The 22,334-nt window shown below is 34.1% G+C and overlaps 1 protein-coding gene across 1 annotated transcript in view; it reads left to right on the forward strand.

The window, feature by feature from the left end:
* The window catches only part of slc71a2a (solute carrier family 71 member 2a), a 32,674-nt gene that overhangs the window by 4,662 nt on the left and 5,678 nt on the right, over positions 1 to 22,334 (forward strand). Inside the window, exons 2-10 of the mRNA XM_088910737.1 lie at positions 493 to 588; positions 4,357 to 4,419; positions 6,055 to 6,182; positions 6,755 to 6,869; positions 8,949 to 9,167; positions 9,931 to 10,044; positions 14,936 to 15,007; positions 15,304 to 15,416; positions 18,148 to 18,245. Of these exons, the coding sequence (XP_088766863.1) occupies positions 493 to 588; positions 4,357 to 4,419; positions 6,055 to 6,182; positions 6,755 to 6,869; positions 8,949 to 9,167; positions 9,931 to 10,044; positions 14,936 to 15,007; positions 15,304 to 15,416; positions 18,148 to 18,245 (1,018 nt within the window). The remainder of the gene's footprint in view (positions 1 to 492; positions 589 to 4,356; positions 4,420 to 6,054; positions 6,183 to 6,754; positions 6,870 to 8,948; positions 9,168 to 9,930; positions 10,045 to 14,935; positions 15,008 to 15,303; positions 15,417 to 18,147; positions 18,246 to 22,334) is intronic.

Raw genomic sequence — 22,334 nt, forward strand, 5'->3', positions numbered from 1 at the left:
GAATATAAGTATGAGTTATGAATTTCATTAGTAATGTTTACTAGCTGTAAGGCCTATTTAACAATTTATTTTGTTATTTTTTATCAATTTATATATAATAGTTTGCTGATACTCAGCTCTTGTGTATGTCATTATTTTTGTAAGATATGTTTTATTTACCTCTGTGTGCTATCGATTGTACCTCAGAATACAACACAGACTTTGCAGGTGAAACGTTTGCAACAAATATTCACCACATGAGACATTTTGTGAATGCATCTTGGTTAAATCTAATTCCCAGTCTTTTGATTTTAATGCTTTCTGTTTCATTTTGTTGATTTTAAACACTTTGCACTTTTGTTTGTATGTATTTACTTTTTTGACCATCACAATCATTTTTTAGATCTTATTCTGTATTGCACATGCAATTCCAAAGTCTCCAGTTGTTTGAAATGCTATAAATTTAATATGTGGTATTAGAAATTACTGACTTCTTTCTTTCTCTTTTCACAGCAACAGGGAATTGGGAATGCTAGTGTTACCCATGCTGTGATTGTAATATTCTTGGAATTTTTTGCCTGGGGCTTATTAACAACTCCAATGTTAACTGTAAGTACTGTATGTTTTTATACGACCAAATTAAGAAGTTGTGTATACATTTAACATCAAGGTAGAAAATGAAGTCAATTTGGTTTTGTGTTCTGTGTTAACAGGGTATTGGTGCAATGTTCAAAACATTTTGTTTTTGTATTTTGTTTATTGTCTGTTCCTTGCTTGAAGTGCAAAAATAGGAAATATGAAAATATCTCCAAACTTTGTACATCAATAACATGTTAAGACTAGAAATTAGAGATTCATCTTGTCCTGACAGTGTTGGATATTCAGACAGTATTATCATGGTTAGTAAATTATGATGTGCAGTGTCCAGTGGTCTTAAATCATACATTGTGTATTATGAATGAACTTAAAAACAAGAGTCAGCAAGCTCCATGGTACATAATTACATCATATCCCTTTCACAATATTTACCTTTCTATTTATAGTGTAGCATGGATGTTATTTCTGTTTTATCAACTACTATGTGTTACTATCTCTAAATTGCTAAATTGGTTTTTATTTATTGTTCTTGAGTCTTTACTAAGCACAGAAATTTGTGCTTCGGGCTTTTGGCTTTTTGTGATTTTAATTTAACTGATATACTTTCACATCTGGAAACAACACTTTCAGTGGTCAGAAAAAAACATAAGATGTATTGACTGTATTGTCTTTTTAAAACTTAAAATATCTTGTGAAAAAGGGATTCCCCAACTATATAGAATTAATTCTTATTTTTGTGATTCTCTTTTCTGTGGTTTTCCCTTTCTTACTTGTTTGAAAATTTCTTTGAAATATATTGCTCCTTTCAAGTCAACAAAAAAAACAAACCAAAACATTTAAGCTAAGCATCTTTACCTCTTCTCCTGGAGAGCTGCACTCTAGCAGATATCTAGATTTTTTTTAGTTACATTCATCCATCTAGGCACTCATTTTCTAACTGATTCTTCCAATTCAGGGTCAGAGGGGACCCAGAGCGTATCTTGGCAAGCAATGGGCGCAAGGCAGGGTACACCCTGGATGGGATGCCAGTCCATTGCGGGGCACACAAACACTAACACACTCACATCTAGAGCCAGTTTTCCAAGAAGCCAGTTAACCTACCACTTTGTTTTTGGGAAAAGTGGAGCACATGGAGGAAACCCACGTGAACCCAGGGAGAAAATACATACTCCATACAGAGAGCACCCCATATCTGGAATTGAACCCAGGGCCCCAGTGCTGCAAGGCAGCAACGCTAAGCACCACAAATTAATTGAATCAATTCATAATTAACAATTGAAGCAATTTATAGAATATTTGAGAATATTATAGAAAACTCAGTTTTCATTAAAAACCTTTTAAAAAAATATTATTGAACATTTTTCAATTTGAAACATGGCCACAATCCAAAATCATATCTTTCTTACAAAATTCCTTTACATGTTTTGAGTATAATATAAATCATAGGTCTTTTGAGTGAGCTTGATTCTGAGAGCCTCAGAATAATTTTTCTAAAATCCTTAATATGTCAATAAAAATGTGAGAGTCTTTCAAACATGGAAATTCAGGAGAGTGGTCACACAGTTGCATTTTGTGTGCAAATGTCTTGTACCATGTCAACATTTCTTTCAGACAGTATTTTATGTCATAAATATAAAATAGAATAATAGTCATATCATTTGCCAAACCACTTTATACCATACGGTGTCACGGTAAGCTGGAGCCTACCCGGCAAGCAACGAGCGCAAGGCAGGGTAAACCCTGGACAGGACGCCAGTCCATCGCAGGGCAAGTGCAAGGTAGTAATACACGGGGACAATTTGCAGGCCACAGTAAAGGCCGAGGGGGAAAATTTGGCCCGGACACTGGGGTAACTCCCTACTCTTATTGACAAAATGCCTGGGGATCTTTAATGACCACTGAGAGTCAGGACCTCGGTTTCATGTCTCATCCGAAAGACGGTAGTATAATAGTATATACTGTAATTTAGTATATATGTATTTTTATAGTATATAGTATAATTATTTTATGCAGATTCAGCTTTGGAAATTGAATCCATTACAGATATTTTACCACAGATTTACATAAAAAGTCCTATCAGTTAAATAGGGAGATGAAAGGAGCAACACTTTCTAAATATATAAGCCACAATCGTATGTGCAGTTTCTGCCACCTCCAAAGAATGTGTAAAATCTCATTGTTATATTCATTGTAAATTATGTAGTTAAGTAAATGTGTTCATCTGACAACTTGCCTATGATGCAATGTAGTCTTGGTTTTCTAATAGCTTGTCTGCTATCTTCCCTCAAATTCTGTTAAAACTTTAGGGGTGATTTATATATTTTATATATTTTGACTTCCCTGTTTTTCTAATCACATCCGCAAAGTCTGCAATGCATCCATTTTCCATTTATGAGACGTACTGTATCTTACCCAAGACAAATTCTTTCTCTTACTGATGCAGAGAAAGTAGTCCATGCTTTCATCTCCTAAGGACTAGATTTCTGCAATGCTTTGCTAGCTGGATCATCCAAGAAATAACTTCAGAAACTACAGTATGTCCAGTACTGTGCTGCTTGTGTGCTGATCTGAAAAATCAGAACATATTTTTCTTGTGCTGGAAGTCTTGCTTTGGCTACCAGTCCTTTACAGGATTGACTTTAAAATTCTCTGGTTGACCTAGTAGGTGCCATGCGGTGTACCTTCGATGTACTTTCAAGAATTACTCACTCACTTCGTCCGGATGGCTGTAGGCCCCTCACTGTTCCTAGGACCCCCAGTATTTGGAATATACTTCCTGATCGCACCGTCTGCTAATGTTTTTAAAACATGCCTCAAGACTTACTTGTTCTTTACGTCCTTCAATTCCTGACATCATTCTTTTAATTTCTTATAATCTAATAAGTTATACATTTTATATAATTATTTTTCTGCTTCTGTACATTTTCTTTATGTAGTCCTTAGGACTGCTGTTTGAAAGGCACCATATCACAATAAAATTGATTGTTAAAGTTGAAACTGAACATTATTAATACAGTGTCTTCAGAAGTTGTGTGAATAGTGAACACACAGATTCATATCCTTTTCAAGTCACTTTTACCAGAAATCAAGAACATTAGAAAGAGAAGTCTGTATATGCAGGTACAAAAATTAATCAACAGATGTATAGTGTATATTTGCATTTCATTACACATGTATATAAGGTAAATTCTGTTGGAAATGTTATTTTAAGAATTAAGAGATTTTTAACAGATTAACAGACAAATTTAAAAATTTAAAAATGCACATTATTCTGTTTCTCTTTATTGGCCAATAGTTATTTTTAGAATATCTTAAACCTTATGTGGTTATGAAGTTACTGTCAATTTAATAATAATAATAATAATAATAATAATACTGGCACCTATTTACTCTGGGGGAGAAAATATCCTAGTTCTATGACAAAAGTTATTTTTTTCAGAGATCAAGCAACTATTTGTAGGAATGTGGATAGTATAACATACTATATGATCATTTTATTTTAAAAGGTCATATTATACCTTATAATATATGTAAGGTGCCATGGTGACCTACAGCACATTTGAAAGTTTACATGATGTTATTGTTATACATGGAATTGAGAAGAATTTAAGAAGATACTACACCTAATAATAACCTGCCAAATACTGAAATCTAAAATCTTTCCATCTAATGAAATTGCTTTTTTGCTTCTGACAGGATTCATTAAAAAAAACTGCTATGGAAAAATCCTAAACAATGAAAAAGATTAGTTTATTTGGCAATCTTGCTTTTCTTTTTTAGGTCCTCCATGAAACATTTCCACAGCATACATTTTTGATGAATGGCCTAATACAAGGTGTAAAGGTAGGTGATTTTCTTGATGTATTATTATTGCTTTTGTTAACTTCAGTTGAATATATTGGGGTTATTTCTAACCCCTATCTATGCTGTTTTTTGCGAAATTGTAATAACTTTGTTTGACGGGGTTACCAAAAACGTCAGTAGTAATCTGTTAATTTATGTGGGTAGCTGCGTCAGCATGCGTAGGCTGCAAAGGAACAAGTAATAGGTTTATTCCATGCTGAAAAAAAGAAGAAAGAAAACACAATGTTTCGAAACGTCTGTCGTGATGTTTTGTCCCTGATTTGGACTTTATCTAAAAACTTCGATTTCCTGATAAAAACAAAATTAAAATGAATATTTTATAGCATATTATAGCCTGATTGCCACTAAAGCTTTCATGATTACCGTTCCAGTCCAAACTATTAATGACTTTGTTAAACTGTTATGATTGTGTAAAGTCTATTAAGTTATTTGAAGAAACATTTTTAATCAGTCTCACTCCCATTTGCCGTATTGCATGACATTCTCTGTCTCATAAATGATTTCTTGTACTAAAGCAAACATTCTTCCATCCATCCATTCTGTGACCACTTTATCCAATACTTTGTTATTGGGGAGCGAGAACCTATGCTGGCAAGCAAGGAGCAGAAGTCAGGGTACACCCTGGACGAGATGCCAGTCCATCACAGGACACACATGGACCCAAACACAGACACATGCACACTCTTTTCAGAAGCCAATTAACCTACCAGTATGTCTTTGGACTGAGAGAGGAAACAGGAGCACCCGGAAAACCTATGCAATCATGGGGAGAACTTACAAACTCCACACAGATAGCACCTCAGGTCCGGAATTGAATCCATGACCCTAACTGCCACCACATAAAGCAAACATCTGTACTCTAATACACAATTCCTAACTTAAAATGAGCTATATTTTTAGGTATAGGTGGTTTGTTAATTATTAATTAATCTATTGGTTTATTAATTATTAATAAGAAGAAATTGACAGTTCACTGTAATGAGTGACCATTCTGTACTCTGTATGTATGATTTAAATACTTTTTGATTGATGTTCTTCTTGCAGTACACATTTGAAATTAATAATGTAAAGGGTGTTGCACAACAAAGCAAAATAAAGTGAGCGCTAGTGAGAATGCTGCGTTTACCCGTGGCAGCCGCAGGAAACGAGACACTCCTGGGCCGGGCTTGAAAGAATTACCATGATATTACAGTTATCCTTGCTTATTTACCCTAGCTGTGTCTAGTGAGAAAGAAGAGATAGGAGAACAGAATTACCTTGGGTTTTTTTGTTGTTGAATGATTAATAAGTGTGTGCTAACCATGGAGGGGGGTAGAGAGCGAGAGAGAGAACAGGCTCATTCTCTACTTCGTACTACTTGCCCCTTATGCATGCAACTTAAAATCTTTTTACCATAAAAAATTTATTAAGAGACCCATGGGAGGTTTTAACATGAAGTGGAAATTTGCGTAAGCCAAGTCTTGCGTAACCTGGGGAGAGTGTATATTTTCATGGCATCTGCTTTTAAACTTCAGAAGTCTGCCTAAATGAGTTTTTAATTTATTTCGGTTGTCTTTGTTTTAAATGGAAGAACTTTTATTAAACTTTAACTTTTTTTCTATCTTAATATTTCAGGGCTTTTTATCATTCATGAGTGCCCCACTCATTGGTGCCCTTTCAGATGTGTGGGGCAGAAAGTCTTTCCTGCTGGTCACAGTGTTCTTCACCTGCATCCCAATTCCTCTAATGAGGATAAGTCCCTGGTAAGAGGCACTGGCTGAGACTGCTCTCTTTGTACCAAGTCACATGTCTCTCATGGGGCATTATAACTGTGGCTCTTTTCCTTTAAAAGCTATTTTTGGTTAATTGCATTTTGAAAACCGATCCTAGTAAAATCTACCTACTTTTGTGTAGAAAGGACTGCATGATGCAGAATTAAAGTTGCAGCCATGATTTAAACATCAATAATTGTGCAGTAATGAAATAGTTTGAACTCAAATTACACAGCTTGATAATCTGAAATATCTGATAGCAACCTTCATTTTCCAGTTATGTTTTGTAAAGTGTAATTACTCGATTTTTTTAAATGCTTAGAATAATAGATTTTGCATTATATAATGACAATGCTTGTATGCCCTGAAGTAAAATAAGATGTTACAGCAAAATTTATGCTTTCTCGTGAACTAAAGGTATTTCCAATGATTTCTGTTAGGTGTTGTTGTTGGGTGTATATGCCGAGCAAGCAGTACTGTTTTATTAAGCATTTTGTAGTTTTTCTTGATATGGCTGCTATTTCAGATACGTTTTAAACTAATATTTTTACATTTCTTTCTAGGTGGTATTTTGCTATGATTTCTGTGTCTGGAGTTTTTTCGGTCACCTTCTCTGTAATATTTGCATATGTAGCCGATATCACCAAGGAACATGAAAGAATCACAGCATATGGACTGGTAAGAAAATGATTATTTCCACTCAGTCCGTCCCCCTTTTTCTTGTGGCAAGTTAAATATTTTGAAATACAAATGCATATTCCACTTTTCTAATTACTGAAAACACTTCCAGTCTGAGTTTAGATTGTTCTAGAACTAAAAGCATAAGAACGTAAGCCATTTGTTTGTACTTTGTATAAAAAACAACTAAATATGTTGTTGATTTGTATCTATTTCAATAGGGATCCATTGCTTTAATTTTAAAGTCTCTTATTTTCAATCATTCTTAGTTGAAATAGTATTTATTAACCTAATTGTACAAATTTAACTTTCAAATAACATAATGGAACAGTTTTTAGTTTATTTCTTTAAATATACTTGGCAAAGTAATTAAATCAAATGATCATGTCGATTATGTTGATCTCTATACTGCTTGCAGGAGATCTTTTCTATCTTCTACTAGCCAAAGTGGACTGAACTTTGGACTTTCAAGTATATTCTTGCTGTCAGACTATAAACAGGTTAATAGGAAACTCTTAGCTTGGGTAAATAGGAGCAGTGTCAGTTTGAATGTAGCTCATATGATGCTGAATATGATTCTCATCTTAGCAATTTGCAGGCCTCAGCTGTTCATATGATTAATTTTAACTAATGGCTCTTTTTATCCTTTAATGTCCTAATGTCTTTGGAGAATAGAGAAAACTAGTCTTTCTCTGAGTATTTGGCACCTTCTGGTGGAACTGTAGGTTCATTACAGGAACAGTGTTGTATAGCTCACCCCAGTGAGTATGCAGAAGGTCTTTCATAAATGACCTTATTAATTGTGTACTTAAATAAAAATAAGGCTTGTCAATCTCAGTTCCTGAAGGGCCAAGTGTCTTTTGGCTTTTGTTCCACCTGGAGTCTTACACTTACACATAGTGGGTCTAATTAATGATCCTTTATAATTGTAATATTTCTATCCTGGCTCCAAAGTGTTTTATAGGTAACTGTATTTTTAATAAAATTAATATTTTAAGTTATCAACTGTAAAAGACCTAAGGAAACACCCTGTATGTGTCTAAGTAATAAAATAATTAGGTAAGAACAAAAAACAGAAGATACCTTTCTATCGAGGAACTGAGATTTACACACCTGCTTTAGATGCAGGCAGTTGCCCTTTATGAGAGAGCTAGGGAGGTTTCACAGATTTAAACATGTCAAAAAAGAAATGAAAAAAGACTGCAATTAGTAGTCTAGCAATATAATAAAACAATTAATGCATAGTAGTCATTTGTAGTGTGTTAATTATAAATATTTATAAATCCAAACAAGGCTGAAACTGAGCACTAACCTATTGGGCTGCATGGAGGAAGTGGGCTCGGTAAACCTCTGTCTCTCGAATGTTACTCTTGCCAAACTTCAGTTTAATCATCGGCACCTAAACAACCAAACTCAGTATCTGGAGGACATATACTTTGTACTGTTTGCTGTGATTTTAGTGGCATTAATTGTCATGAGCAAGAAGCATGCCTGGGCAGGGAATTAACGTGACTGACTTTCGCATGTAAATATCAAAACAATGCCATATACCTGAACTGAAACTTTCAAAGCTCTGTTTGGATTCAAAGAGGGAAATGACTACAAATCAGGAGTGAATACCTAAAAACTGTAGAACCTAAAATTATTAGTAAAATTATAAGGGATTTTCAAAACGGGGACATTTTTTACCGAATCCTGAATGCTATGGTATTACCCTTGTAGAAATGTAGAAATCTCTTTGGGCAGCTTGGGTTTTTTCCACTCTGTCCTACATTTTCTGCAGGCTTCTCCAATCGCAACACCTGAGACTTGGTTCCGTAGACCTTTCCTGCTCTTGTAGCTGACCTTTCACCCATATTGAGTCTTGTGCCTATAAGATTTATTTAAATAACCACTGTGACCATGAAACAAATATCTGAACTAGAATTAAAGAAGATTCTTTGGAGGCAAAGAAAATGCTGCCAAGGTCAACAATGCCATGTTTTTTTTTTCCCCTAACTGTACTGGAGATCAGTTTCTTTAGCTCTCATTTTTTCTAATGTTGATAGTTTTAAATGATTTCTCTGTGTTTGCTTTCAGGTCTCTGCAACATTTGCTGCAAGTTTAGTAACGAGTCCAGCGATTGGTGCTTACCTCTCTGCTAATTATGGAGACAACTTGGTAGTGCTTGTTGCAACTATCATTGCTTTGGTGGACATCTGCTTCATTCTCCTCGCAGTGCCAGAGTCATTGCCTGAGAAAATGAGGCCAGCTTCCTGGGGAGCACCAATTTCATGGGAGAAAGCTGACCCCTTTGCTGTAAGTATTTTTCTTTTTTCGGAATTCAATTAAAAAGCAGATATTTTTTACACCAGAAATTTGGAAATGTTGGAGAAATGTTTATATATATTTAGAACAAAGCTTAACCCTTAAACTTTATGGTGGTTAGGTGGATTTTACTTAACTCCAGTTAATGTTATCTGCTTAGACAATCACCACACTTAAAGGTATATTAATTTTTTATTCACATGTCTCCATATGATTTTTTTTGTCTTTTTGTGGAATATGTGACAGATTTTGCTCATTATATGGTCATAAGTTAGCTTAGGGGTTGCAAAAATAATTATTTCTAAAAAATGAATGGTTACATTGAGATCACCCTACAGTTAGGGTAAGACCTTGACCTTGATTAATGTTTTGCTACTAATATCCAAATAATCTACAATAGGAATTGGTTATTTATTCCCTTCATCACTTATTAATATATTCCTTTGATATAACTTTTAGAAATAGAATTTGCAGCCCCTAATTTAAACTGTCATCAATTATGTTAAATATCTAGGTATTTCTTAAACCACTCAGAGCCCTCTATTTAAAAACAATCTTCAGATTTAAATCTGAAGCTTATCTTTTAATATATACAACTTCTAATGTCTAATCATATTGTTTTTTCAGTGGTCCCTTAATATCTTTAGATTAAGGGATTTTAATATTTAAAGTTTTAAATTTAGAGCTAATGTAATTAAAAGAAAGCTGCGGTAAACGTTGCGAAAAAATATTTTCCATTTTTTTTTCTTTTCAGTCCTTGAAGAAAGTAGGGAAGGATTCCACAGTGTTGCTAATCTGTATCACAGTGTTTTTGTCTTACCTGCCAGAAGCTGGCCAGTATTCCAGTTTTTTCCTTTACTTGAGACAGGTGAGTAAATTTTCAGGTAAATAATGCCATAGTTTTCTCCTTAAAAATTCAATCCTTCTCTAAAGTTTCATCTGATTATTGTAACCTATAAAGGTAGGCTTTTTGAGTAAATTGCTGTTTAAAACGAATATAGACTTCTTTGTCTGGAAACTGAAGTACTTTTTATCAGACAGCTTTGCCATACTATAGAAAATATTTTTGTGAGGCTGTTAAGAGTTCAGGTTTGGTAATTTGATTTTGTTTTTCTGCAGGCATGTAAAAGAGCTCTTTAGGGAACCCTTAGTTAAGAACAAGGTCAGTGTAAAAAGTGGAAAGAATGACTGAGTCAGTAATTTGCAGAAGTTATTTTCTTTTCAGGCATCCATAATTTTCCATTTCCAACTAAACAGATGAACCAACATTTAAAAAACAACAGATTTTCTCATAAACTGGTATTTTTGTTAAATTATGTGACATGCCAGTTTTGTGTACTTTAGTTTAGGAAATTGAATTGTTTTCAGTTTAAAATTTCAGCAAAAAACTTAATCAAAGCACAGTAAAACAGGAAACTGAACAGCAGAAGCCCCTTTTGACCACCCAAATGGTGAATGCACTTTTAGAAAACTGGCATTGTGCAATTGGAACTGCTTATGCTTAGTGTTCTTTTTGTATGCTCAGATTTGTAATAGTAATATTGTTTAATGAAAATGTAAAGACTTATTATTATAATAATTACCAAAAACTCTTACAGATCTATACTGGGAAGGTATTTGTAAATTTGTAAAATGCTATTTGAACTTGAAATATAAGGCTGGAGACACTGACCTTGAAGACCCTGCTACCAGACAAATATAATGTTTTAATGTTGACCTTTGAGGATGTGAGGAAACAAGAATGTTGTTTTAAAATTGTACAAAACATCACTAAGATCTCTTGTAAAGAATGTTGTGTACTGTTTTAGTCTTGAAGATAGGAAGGAATAAAGGGTCTTTATTCAAGTATTCAAAATCTTCAAAGGTTTTGGCAAAGACTGCTCTAGGCTTCTTAAGGAACAACAGTAAAATGCAAACCAGAGTGGAAGTGTGTTTAATTAGGGGTGGGGTAGTATAGGCCAAGCTCCCCAACTATTGTATGCTGTTATACAGATGCAGCCATTCAAAACAAGCAGGCGATACCGCATTATTTTGCAGTGCACTTGACGCAGCCTACCTCAAGTTACTGTAAATTCTCGCATAGTACCTCATAATACCACGTGCTACCGCATGTAAAATAATAGTATCTGGAATTTCCGCTAGGTGGAGCTAATAAAGCTCAACCTCTCATGTTTCAGCTGTCGCCATCAAAGTCTTTAACGAAGATATTACTAATAGTATTAATAATGAATGACCTTGGACAAGCTGTAAACTCAAAGTATTGCCCTGGTCCACGTTCTTTTTTTCATTGACAGTCTTTGTAAAAGTAACACCACAGCATTTCGCAATCACGCATTTGTTTCCAATCATGCAAAGTACAGTAATTTTTGAGAATCTCCGATTCACCATACCTTTCACATGCTCATAAAAGATATTGATTTAGGAACATAAACATATTACTGTATGCAAACTGTACTGTATATAGTATGTATATGTATATTTAATGTCTTTACTGTGCCCGTTTAAGTATTGAATATTTATATGGAATTTTACCACTGAAGGGAAATCTTAGTAGCTGAGCATAAAAAGAATAGGAGCATACAGTAACGCGTGTGAAGGCCATAAACGATATTAATTTTGGAACATAAACATACAGTATATGGCTGGTCTCGGTACTTTAAAGAAAAAATACACACCAGTATTCCATTTCTCCCTAAGCATTTTAAGCATCGAAGTCTTTAACTAACGTGATACCGGAGTCAACAAGCATACTTTTAGAATTTGAATGAAAGGGAATATAATATGGAATCGTGTATCTAAAGAAATTAATAACGATATAATTATATTCATGTACTGCAACACAAGAGTAGTACACGCTGTACAATGTCTGTTGATACTGTTTCTGTAGGGCTTTTTCAACACTCCTCATGTGACCTTGCCAGTGGCGCTGTGCTCTAGGTTCCCGACTTATACATCACACGTTGGGTGTTCGAATCCAGCCGGAGCCATGACTTTTTTTTTTAACAAACATTTCTTTGAAAAAATAAAATAGGGTTAGTGTTAGGGTTAATGTCAAACTTTAAATCAACAATTGATTTAAGGACGATCTGTCAAAGTGCAATGAAATACAATATTGTTGTTGTTGTTATTGTTGTTTTTATCCTGTAAAGCGTTTTGAGAAGCCACCTTTAAAGGCGCTGTGTAAAAGCGCTGATTCTTATGGAATGTGTTTTCTTTCTTCTTTTTTTCAGCATGGAATAAAGCTATGACTTGATTCTTATGGATGCCTGGTTCCGCCGGAGATTAAAAAAAAACCCATGGAATCGTGTATCTAAGGAAATAGCAGTATAACTATATTCATGCACAAATAGTAGCATGTTACATTATTAATTTGGGTGTCTCCTCTTGCCAGAAAGCTCTAAATTGCATTTTGAGTGCGGTTTTTGACTTTTTTGAAATTACAACCCATAAATAAAGCTGATACTGTTTAGACTTTTAATTATTTTAAACTGTATTACAGCAGCACAATGCACAATGCAACGTAAATCACTATCTTTGTCTTCTGCGTAATAATGTTCACCTCTCTGTCCAGCAAATTAACAATAGTAATAATAATGAACTTTATTGTATATAGCGCCTTTAAAGGTGGCTCCTCAAAGTGCTTTACAGGATAAAAACAATAACAACAATACTGTTAGGCTGGGCAAACGATTTTTAATTTTTTTAAAAAAGAAATCAAAAATGAGATATAACGATGTGTTCCGGCTTAGACATTAACGAAGAGCATAACGAAGGTCATAAAGGTCATAAATGATATTAATTTTGGAGTCAAAAACCGCACTCAAAATGCAATTTAGAGCTTTCTGGCAAGAGGAGACACCCAAATTAATAATGTAACATACTACTGTTTGTGCATGAATATAGTTATACTGCTATTTCCTTAGATACACGATTCCATGTTTTTTTTTAATCCCTGGCGGAACCGGGCATCCATAAGAATCAAGTAATAGGTTTATTCCATGCTGAAAAAAAGAAGAAAGGAAACACATTCCATAAGAATCAGTGCCTTTATATAGCACCTTTAAAGGTGGCTTCTCAAAATGCTTTACAGGATAAAAACAATAACAACAACAACAATATTGTATTTCATTGCACTTTGACAGATCGTCCTTAAATCAATTGTTGATTTAAAGTTTGACAGTAACCCTAACACTAACCCTATTTTATTTTTTCAAAGAAATGTTTGTTAAAAAAAAAGTGCGATGTATAAGTCGGGAACCTAGAGCACAGCGCCACTGGCAAGGTCACATGAGGAGTGTTGATAAAGCCCTACAGAAACAGTATCAACAGACATTGTACAGCGTGTACTATTCTTGTGTTGCGGTACATGAATATAATTATATCGTTATTAATTTCTTTAGATACACGATTCCATATTATATTCCCTATTAATCAAATTCTAAAAGTATGCTTGTTTGCTCCGGTATGGAGTGTATTCGCAGAAAAGCTTAAAACTACCACTTTTTATACATGTTATTTCACGTTAGTTACTGTAATACTGTATGTTTATGTTCCAAAATTAATATCGTTTATGGCCTTCACACGCGTTACAGTATGCTCCTGTTCTTTTTATGCTCAGTTACTAAGATTTCCCTTCAGTGGTAAAATTCCATATAAATATTCAATACTAAAACGGGCACAGTAAAGACATTTAAATCTCTCTCCGACCAACCAACGCACCACGAGTGCCCCTGTTGGTCAACAAATCACGTACCGTGGTATTTTGCGTCATCGCGCGTCACGATGCGCGAGGCTGTAGCCAATTACCCGCGGTGCGTGTCTGTGCCGCGTACTTTGAATGGCTGCATCTGTAGCTGAAACTTTGGCTTATTAAAAAAAAACGTCTGGATATTATCCTCCAGTCAATTACCTCTTAGCACCCAAGTGAGATCAATCTGCTAAATGGCCTTATTTGTAACCATTCTTATACTGTCAGTTTATCATAGTGCACTGAGCTTCTTTCAGTGAATACAAGGTCTGTTAGGAGCAGCAATGTGGACAATTAGTCACCTTCTCTAATCTCCTTCAAATCCAGACTCAAAACCTTCTTCTTTAGAAGAGCCTTTACTAAACTGGTTCCATTCTTTATCCCTCTGCTACTACTTTAATTTGTACAACCATCTCCTCCGTGTATTGTAATTGTGTTTTATCTTGTGTATTCTTTTAATTTATTGTTGTTGACATTCTGTAAAGTGCTTTGAGAAGCCACCTTTAAAGGAGCTATATAAAATAAAGTTTATTATTATTATAATTATTGGGATATTTTTCTATGTAGAGAGGATAATTTCAGGACTCTTATTGTGTTTGGACATGAACCACTATAATTCAGTGAAAAGCAAGTGTGTACTCTAACATACAGTTTCGACTAGCAAATTGTACTCTAACATACAGTATTTAACACCGTGAGTATCCTGAGATTTTGTACTGGAACCACATCTTGTACTGAAAGGACAGATGTTATGCTTTTCTCTTTGTGCTCAACAATTGAATGAATATGAATATGTAATCTGATCATGTTATGTGTATTGAACCTTGTTTCAATTCTTCATATTATAAATACCTAAAATTAGACAAAGGCATTAAGGTGGCTTTACATACAGTAGCCCTGCAGCTGCCAGTGAGTTGGTAATGCTTCAGTATCATGCAAAATGCCTTGTTTGGGAAGAAAAAAGGGTGCAATTCAAAAGCAGCATAACGTGAATATATATTTTCTCTTTCAGGTTATTGGATTCACATCAACTACTATAGCAGCATTTATAGCTGTTGTGGGGATCCTTTCAATCATAGCTCAGGTACTCCAGTAACTTTTGATGGCTTTCATATTTATGTTAAATTATGTTAGGCTGTTTTTAACTTTCTGTTTTTAAATAAGATGGTTCTATATGTTGCAACAAATTGCTTTTTGTTTCTTTTTTCCTAGTACCATATATTTCTATAAAGTGATAAGGTGCACGGAAATAAAAGCAGTTTGAAGATTCCATTGAAATGCATACGATAACTCATACATTAAAAGACAACATTAGAGAATTAATAGAGTAATCACAGATTAGGAAGAAGAACAACTAATTCATTTTTCCTCTCATCACAGACAGTTTTTCTTAGCATTCTAATGAAGACCATAGGGAATAAAAACACAGTGCTGCTTGGGCTTGGGTTTCAAATGCTCCAGCTGGCCTGGTATGGATTTGGATCTGAACCATGGTAAGTTCACTGTCCACCCTGAAATTCTTCATTTTTGCTTGGTTAACTGTTATTCCTTTAGGGTGCAGAACTGTAAACATTTGGAAAGTAAGATATTTAGATTATGATAAGGAAAAGTATATAAATAAAAACAGTTTATAATACAAATTCTTTTGCAGGCATTTTTAGTGATTTGTAGTTTTGTTCAGTCATTTCCTTTTTCAGTTCAATGAAGTATATTTTCTTTGTACCTCTTAATGGATTCATTCTGAAACCCAAATATTACTGTGTGCATTTACTGCAACAATATAATTCTCTGTTTCTCTTGCCACATGATGCATCTGAACTTCGAATATTTCATCCTTCTTTTTCATAAAAGGAAACAACTGAACTCTATGAACTGCTACACATCTTCTTTTCTGCATTATATAGCAACCTTTCTGTACAACAATACCAAAGCACTTCACATGAGAAAAAACGGATTTTAAAAAATACAGTGCATTTTTATAAATTGCATTAAGCAAGCATCTTAACATAAAACCAAAGCTATAAAAGTAGGCTTTCAGTTTAGCTTTAAATGTGCTGATAGTGTCAGTGTCAATTATGTTCTTTGGGAAATTGTTGTACAGTCTAGTTGCCAAATGGGACAATGTATGGTGACTAATATGTTGATTGCTGTTTGGCCTCTTGTACTCAAAGTGATAGAGATGCTCAGTGTCCAGAGATCTAAGACTAAGCTTCTTAAAATGTAGAAAAAATCGAACCTGTCTCATACTTTACATATACAGCCTTTGTTTTAAAAACAAAATTCTGATTTGGCTCTCAACTCCACCAGGAGCCAATGTAGAGATGCTAAGACTAGTGTTCTGTGTTCACAAGATTTTATTTTAAACTTCACGCACCAGAATTCTCAGTATATTGCAACTTAAGAGCATGTTTTTCAAAGATTAGGTTGAAAAGCTTTGCAGTTATCTGGGAAAACACAAAAGCATTTTTTAGCTTTTCTGCTTTCATCTTGGTAAGACAAGAACAGATTGAGTGGTATTACAATAGTATTATTATAAACAACAATGCAGCAATTCTTTTCTGATCATTTATAAAGGTTTTATCATAGACTGGTTGTTCTGTATAGCTTAGTATCACACAAGATTGTTAAGTTGCTTTCTGAAATAATACTGTAATTGCTCCTATTGTATCAAACATTATTGCTACAAATGTGTTTTCTTTCTGCCTAAGCAGAGGCAAGCCAGAGGTTTGAATTATTTCAATTTTAACCACATTCAGGTATCTTTCAGGTTTTTGTCACTTAATTACCACCTTTCATGAAATATTAACTATAATCTTTACTTTTGATTCAGACAGACTGCTGTTCTTGGCATTAGTGAACCCTGTAATACCATTCTTTCTAGAATGCAGGTTAACTGAAAATTTACTTTCTTATCAATGTCACAGGATACAAACAGATCTACAAACATACAAACAGGACAAATCTAGCTTATTTGTTTGTTGGTAGTTAAGTAATCCTAGGATCTCATCCAGTCATTTCTTTAAAAGGTCTCAGCTTGTGCAACATAACGGGATAGTTTTTTCTTCAGATTCCCACCAAACTCTCTGCACTGATTCAAGGATACTATAACTCTGTAATCACTGTTAATCAATAAAACCAGTCTTGGAAATGTTCAAAGAAATGATGTTGTCTTAATTATTGGAAAGTACTGCAACGTTAATGCTTTAGTTATGTTTTTCATTGTAACTGGGTCATTGTAACTATGTCCAAATTTAAGAGCATGAGACAATATCCTTAGCACTATCCCAAGTTCAGGAGAAATCAATTTGTAATTTAATCTGTCCAAGTGCCATCAGAGCAGGAATTGTTGTAGTTACACTTCACAAGGCAGCAGTATTATTTTCGTAATGTTATAACAAGAATTATTCTAAATATTCTAAATGTTTGTGGTGATTGTGACCACAAAGACTTCAGTTAAAATATGTCTTGGATCATACTGGTACATCATTTTGCAGGTAATTCTGAACCATTAGTTGTGCATACAAAACAACAAAACATTGCAGTTATGTTGAAAGTGGTAAATGGAAAAACTTAAGCTTGCAATAAACATGGATGTATGGTACAAGATTCATAAGGGATATTTGGAGAAAACCATGATTGAACAACAACAGTAGAATTCAAAGACAGACGGGTAACAGTGAGGTTATAGCAAATACTTTAGTTTTTTTCCAGCTCAGTTATCTCCGTCCTTTTATTTTTTATCTAATAAATAAAGCTCTATAGTAATGAAAAAAGTAGATTTGTGTAGCAAATTCTGTTCTTATCGATAGGTAATATTGGAATAAACATTTTCAAATGTTTTAAAAGTCTATAATGATCATAAATAGTCTATCAAATCTAATAATCCAATAAATTTAATTACCATAAATTATTTATCACAAGCCTTTTGTTTTCATTCAATAATTTGAAATTCCTGTAATTTATTTCATAGGTCATAAAATGTACAATATTAGTATTTAAACTGCTATACTCCTACATTTGTTGTGATTGAACATATTGTGATGTTTATTTTGAGATTGATGCTTCTTGATAGTATTATTAATTTTCAGGTTTGTGGATTAATATTAATTTTTACATTTAGAACAGAGTCTACAGTCAATTGGTAAAACAAAAACATCAAGTGGGCTGTCCTAAGGTAAATGTGACTTCCCTTCATGTTGGTGACCCACAGTTTGTGTCTTGCAGGATGATGTGGGCTGCAGGAGCGGTGGCAGCGATGTCTAGTATTACATTCCCAGCAGTGAGTGCACTGGTGTCTCGCAGTGCAGAGCCTGATCAGCAGGGTAAGACAGATCTCTGCTCAGCTTCACTTCCACTACAGCAGCAGACAGTCGCACTTGCAGAGATTCTGTGTGGCAAGTGATTCATTTTCATTACAGTTGCAGAAACCTATTGGTGTTCTCGTTTGAAGTAAGAACGAAGAATTTCTTTGAGGCTGAATTTCAGTTGATAAACTTATTAAAATTAAAGATGCCTGAGACTCTATTATACAAAGAAGTGTACTTTTTTTTTACTGGGCTCATGCAGTAATGGGCCAGTAAAGGTACTCATGCAAGTGCAGGCTGATCAACTCTGTCCCTCTCTGGTTCTGTATAGGATTCTCCAGACGACAAAGGACAATTTTCTGAGTGCTGTCTAGGGTGTGGCTGGACTTATATGATCAGGGCTCTCTTGGTTCCAAGTCGAACGGTGACTTACGAGATGCATGCAAACTTGGTGTTTCTGTTGACCAAAAACACATTTCTCCAAGTAAAACAGAACCTCCTGCACATGACTGTATTTCTTGAGACATTAAAAGACAAATGAGTTGAAGATGGGTGGCTTAGATAGTTTTTCTATACTTGCTAGTATTTTGTATGTGTAGCTGTAGGTTTAGTTATTGTGAGTCGGGAAAAAACACACTTGGTGATTCCAGGTTGGTTGGGCATACAACAAAATACTTACATTGAAATAAGTACCGCTGCTGCTATTGCTCTTGTCAATAACTTGTATTCCTTTACGTACTGTAGCATGTACATCATTGTACGTTGTAGTTTTTGTACTGTATAGTCTCATAGTTACATTTATTACGCTAACTAAATTGTATTTAGTTCCCCTAAGTACCACAAGCCCTTCACTTTAAAACAAACAGCCTTGACAAAGATGATACCATTCTGAGTAAAAGCCAGTCATGTAATCAAAATTTATACATTCTAGCTTGGACCTGAGCATCATGTAGGGACTCGTGCACATGGTTGCGGAAAATGCTTATATTTTGGTGTGGAGGCATAGCAAAGGAGAAAAAAAGAATCAATTTTTTAGCATTTGTTTGAATATGTGACTAGCAAATCAAGTAATCAAAACAATTCTACCATGAATCGCAACAGCAAAGAAGAACAGAAATGAGTGTTTTATTCTGACAATTTGGGAGTGCATAATAAGGAGTGAGTTGAAAGTCAAATAAGTAGTCACTTGAAAAGACTTTGCGTGAATCATAGCATTACCTAGGAAACCTTTGGGGCTGTGTTTATGAACTCCAGAACACAATAATGGACACAGTTTAAACAATGTATCCATTCTCAGGCTTAGCTTTCATTTTTCACAGAATCACCAAGTATTAATTTCATTTTCATGTAAAGGTTTTGAATTGTGTATGAACCAAACATGAAAGAAGAAATGTATTTCTGTTGGAGTTTGATATGTAAAACATATGTATAAACTTCTCAGGTTAATTTCATTGTATTGTAAAAAACTGTCTAATAGAGTAATTTGTTTTCTATGAAGCAGGAAGCTCATGAGTGATAAGTTATGTGAAATTAACAAAGCATTAAAATGTCAATAGAAAAACCTTCTCTTAACCTTCTTACCCTGCCTAAATTTCACTTTGTTTCAATCTTGTGTACTTAAGTACTAAAAAACATTCTTACCTACTTCAGTTTCCCCTTAATACAATTGGTGAAGTACATTCTCACTTCTCTACCTGATCGGCTGTGCTGTGGGGCTGCCGGCACGTAATTACTACTGCACTTCATGTGCGGTGAAGAGGATGCTCTCCTTAATGTAAAAGTGTTATGGGATCCTTTGGGAATAACAAACACTATAGAAATAAGAGAATTATTATTCCTTCCTTGCTATAGAAAGGATATGCAGTATGTCTTGGGTAATACCCCCATCTAGTGGCCACTCTAACTGAACTGTAACTTGTCTTGTTTGAGCTGTTTTCATGTTTAGATTTTATTATTCTAACTTCATTCCGTATTTCTAAGTCTGTTTTATATAAACCATGTAATATGGAAGTTGACACATTTCCCATTTTGCACATTGCTATATACAGTATAATGACAGATACAAAGGTATTTGTCAAGCTGTATTAAATATGCAAAAATGATTACACTGCAAATTCCAAACTTCAATTTAAAAAATAATAAAATTTGCATGTGAAAATAGGGTGTTCATCAAGTTGTTACTGAATTATGACCGAAGCACCTATTAATTCCAACTGTAATGCAACTTTTTCACTTCAATATTTTCAATATTGACTTTTCAATATTTTCCATATATATACACACACATCCATAATGTTTTCTGAAAAGAGTTCTGTATTCTAATAATTTGATAACACTTTCAGTTTACACCCTCTGGTCCTGTGCTGAGTTAAAAATAACATTCTGGGCTGACTGTTGATGTTCTTGATTTCTGAACTTGTATGAAATCTACCTTAAGTCTTGTGTTTCTCTGTATTAAAATATTCAGAATATTTATAACCATGTATCTAAGCATCTTATTATCATTATCATTGTTATCATTAAGTGTTATCCAGAAATATGTGCAGTTACAGAAAATCAATACAATAAGTGAATGAAGAAAAATAAGTCATTATTAAGCAAGGAAAATGCAGTAAATCACATTCTTTAAATGTATAAAGATGGATATAATAGCATGCTGAAGCAGATAATTCAACAGCACAAAGTGTAACACAGATACCATATATACATATGCAGGACTGTTGGTGAGAGGTAGAAACAATAAGGGTGGGCAACAGATTCCTTAATGCAGTTAATTGAAAACAGTGACGGAAAAAAGTAGATTCAGTGAATGATGGATAAGGTAATGTAGTTTGTAGTTGTAATCAACAATTAAGGCTTGTTTTATGTAGGTGAAAACCCATTGAAAATCGATTGAAGTCCTGTTTTTGTACCTCTTTAGATTGCAGACATTAGTGTAATCATTTATTCTCTTCATCTCAGTCTAATGTCTTTGCAGTCTATATCATGACGTTTGTGTTTGCCAAATAAATATGATGTAAATTTTTTCATTTACAAATTTATTTAGCGTTATAAATTGAAAACACTCATATTCCCAGTACTCTCATTATAAATAAGTTCACATTTGCTTTGGAAAATCTTCTAAGTTAGTACTTATGTAATTATCCTTAAAACATTCTTGACGATATTAGAATTGTATTTTAACTTTTACATTCATAAACATTATAAACTGAATAATAGAGAAACAAAGAGAATCATGTTCCCAATTGAGAAAGAATGAAAAATAAATCAATACTGAATTTGTGCATGTACTTTTTTCTAACACTTAATTTAAGTTTCATACAAAAGTACTTATTTTCTAAGTTTTATTAAATTGAAGCTTGGTTTTTATTATGTTTTGATTATTGCTCCCAATCCGATGAAACATTACAACTTCCGGCTCATATAATAAAATATTGAAAATAAAAGGGGTCAGTAAATCTGTGCATATGTTTAATTAGGAGCCAATTTTAGGAGCCAAAACCCAGAGAAAATCATCATGGGAGGTGCAATTTGGACTCCTTCTCGAGTAATGTAGTTTCTGAAGCATAGTAAAATATAAAATCGGTTCTGTGCGAGAATTCACAGGGAGATGAAAGGGAAGTGAACAGTTATGATGCCTGCTATCAAACATGGTTGCAGTTTCTTTGTAATGTGGATAGACTTTGTCCACAAAAGGCTACAAAGCAATGTGTCAGTTAAGATAACGGTACAGACTACCAGTCTATACTACTGACTTTAAAACCAGCATGCAACAGACTTGTCTACAACCACATTGGGCCAACATTAGTTTTTCAGTTCCAGTTGCCTCTTCCCGGTTCCAGTTTTGTGAATATAAAAAAAAATGGAATCAACCTAAACCCTCACTGCAGCAAAGAGGGGGAAAAAAAGGCTTGACTAATTCACTCTTTCCACTGATATACTGCTTGCATTAAAAATTTTAATTGCTTTATGGTATAAGTGTATTCAGAGTTACAAAAAAATGTGCTCTTTCTAATAAAAGCCAATTGACATACTAGCTACCAATGTAGTGTATGCAGTTACATTTAATTATGATACATTTTTGTTTGCAATGTAGTTTAATTTTAT

This window comes from Atractosteus spatula, chromosome 3, assembly GCF_055471065.1.
Source record: "Atractosteus spatula isolate fAtrSpa1 chromosome 3, fAtrSpa1.hap1, whole genome shotgun sequence".
NCBI classification, from domain to species: domain Eukaryota; kingdom Metazoa; phylum Chordata; class Actinopteri; order Semionotiformes; family Lepisosteidae; genus Atractosteus; species Atractosteus spatula.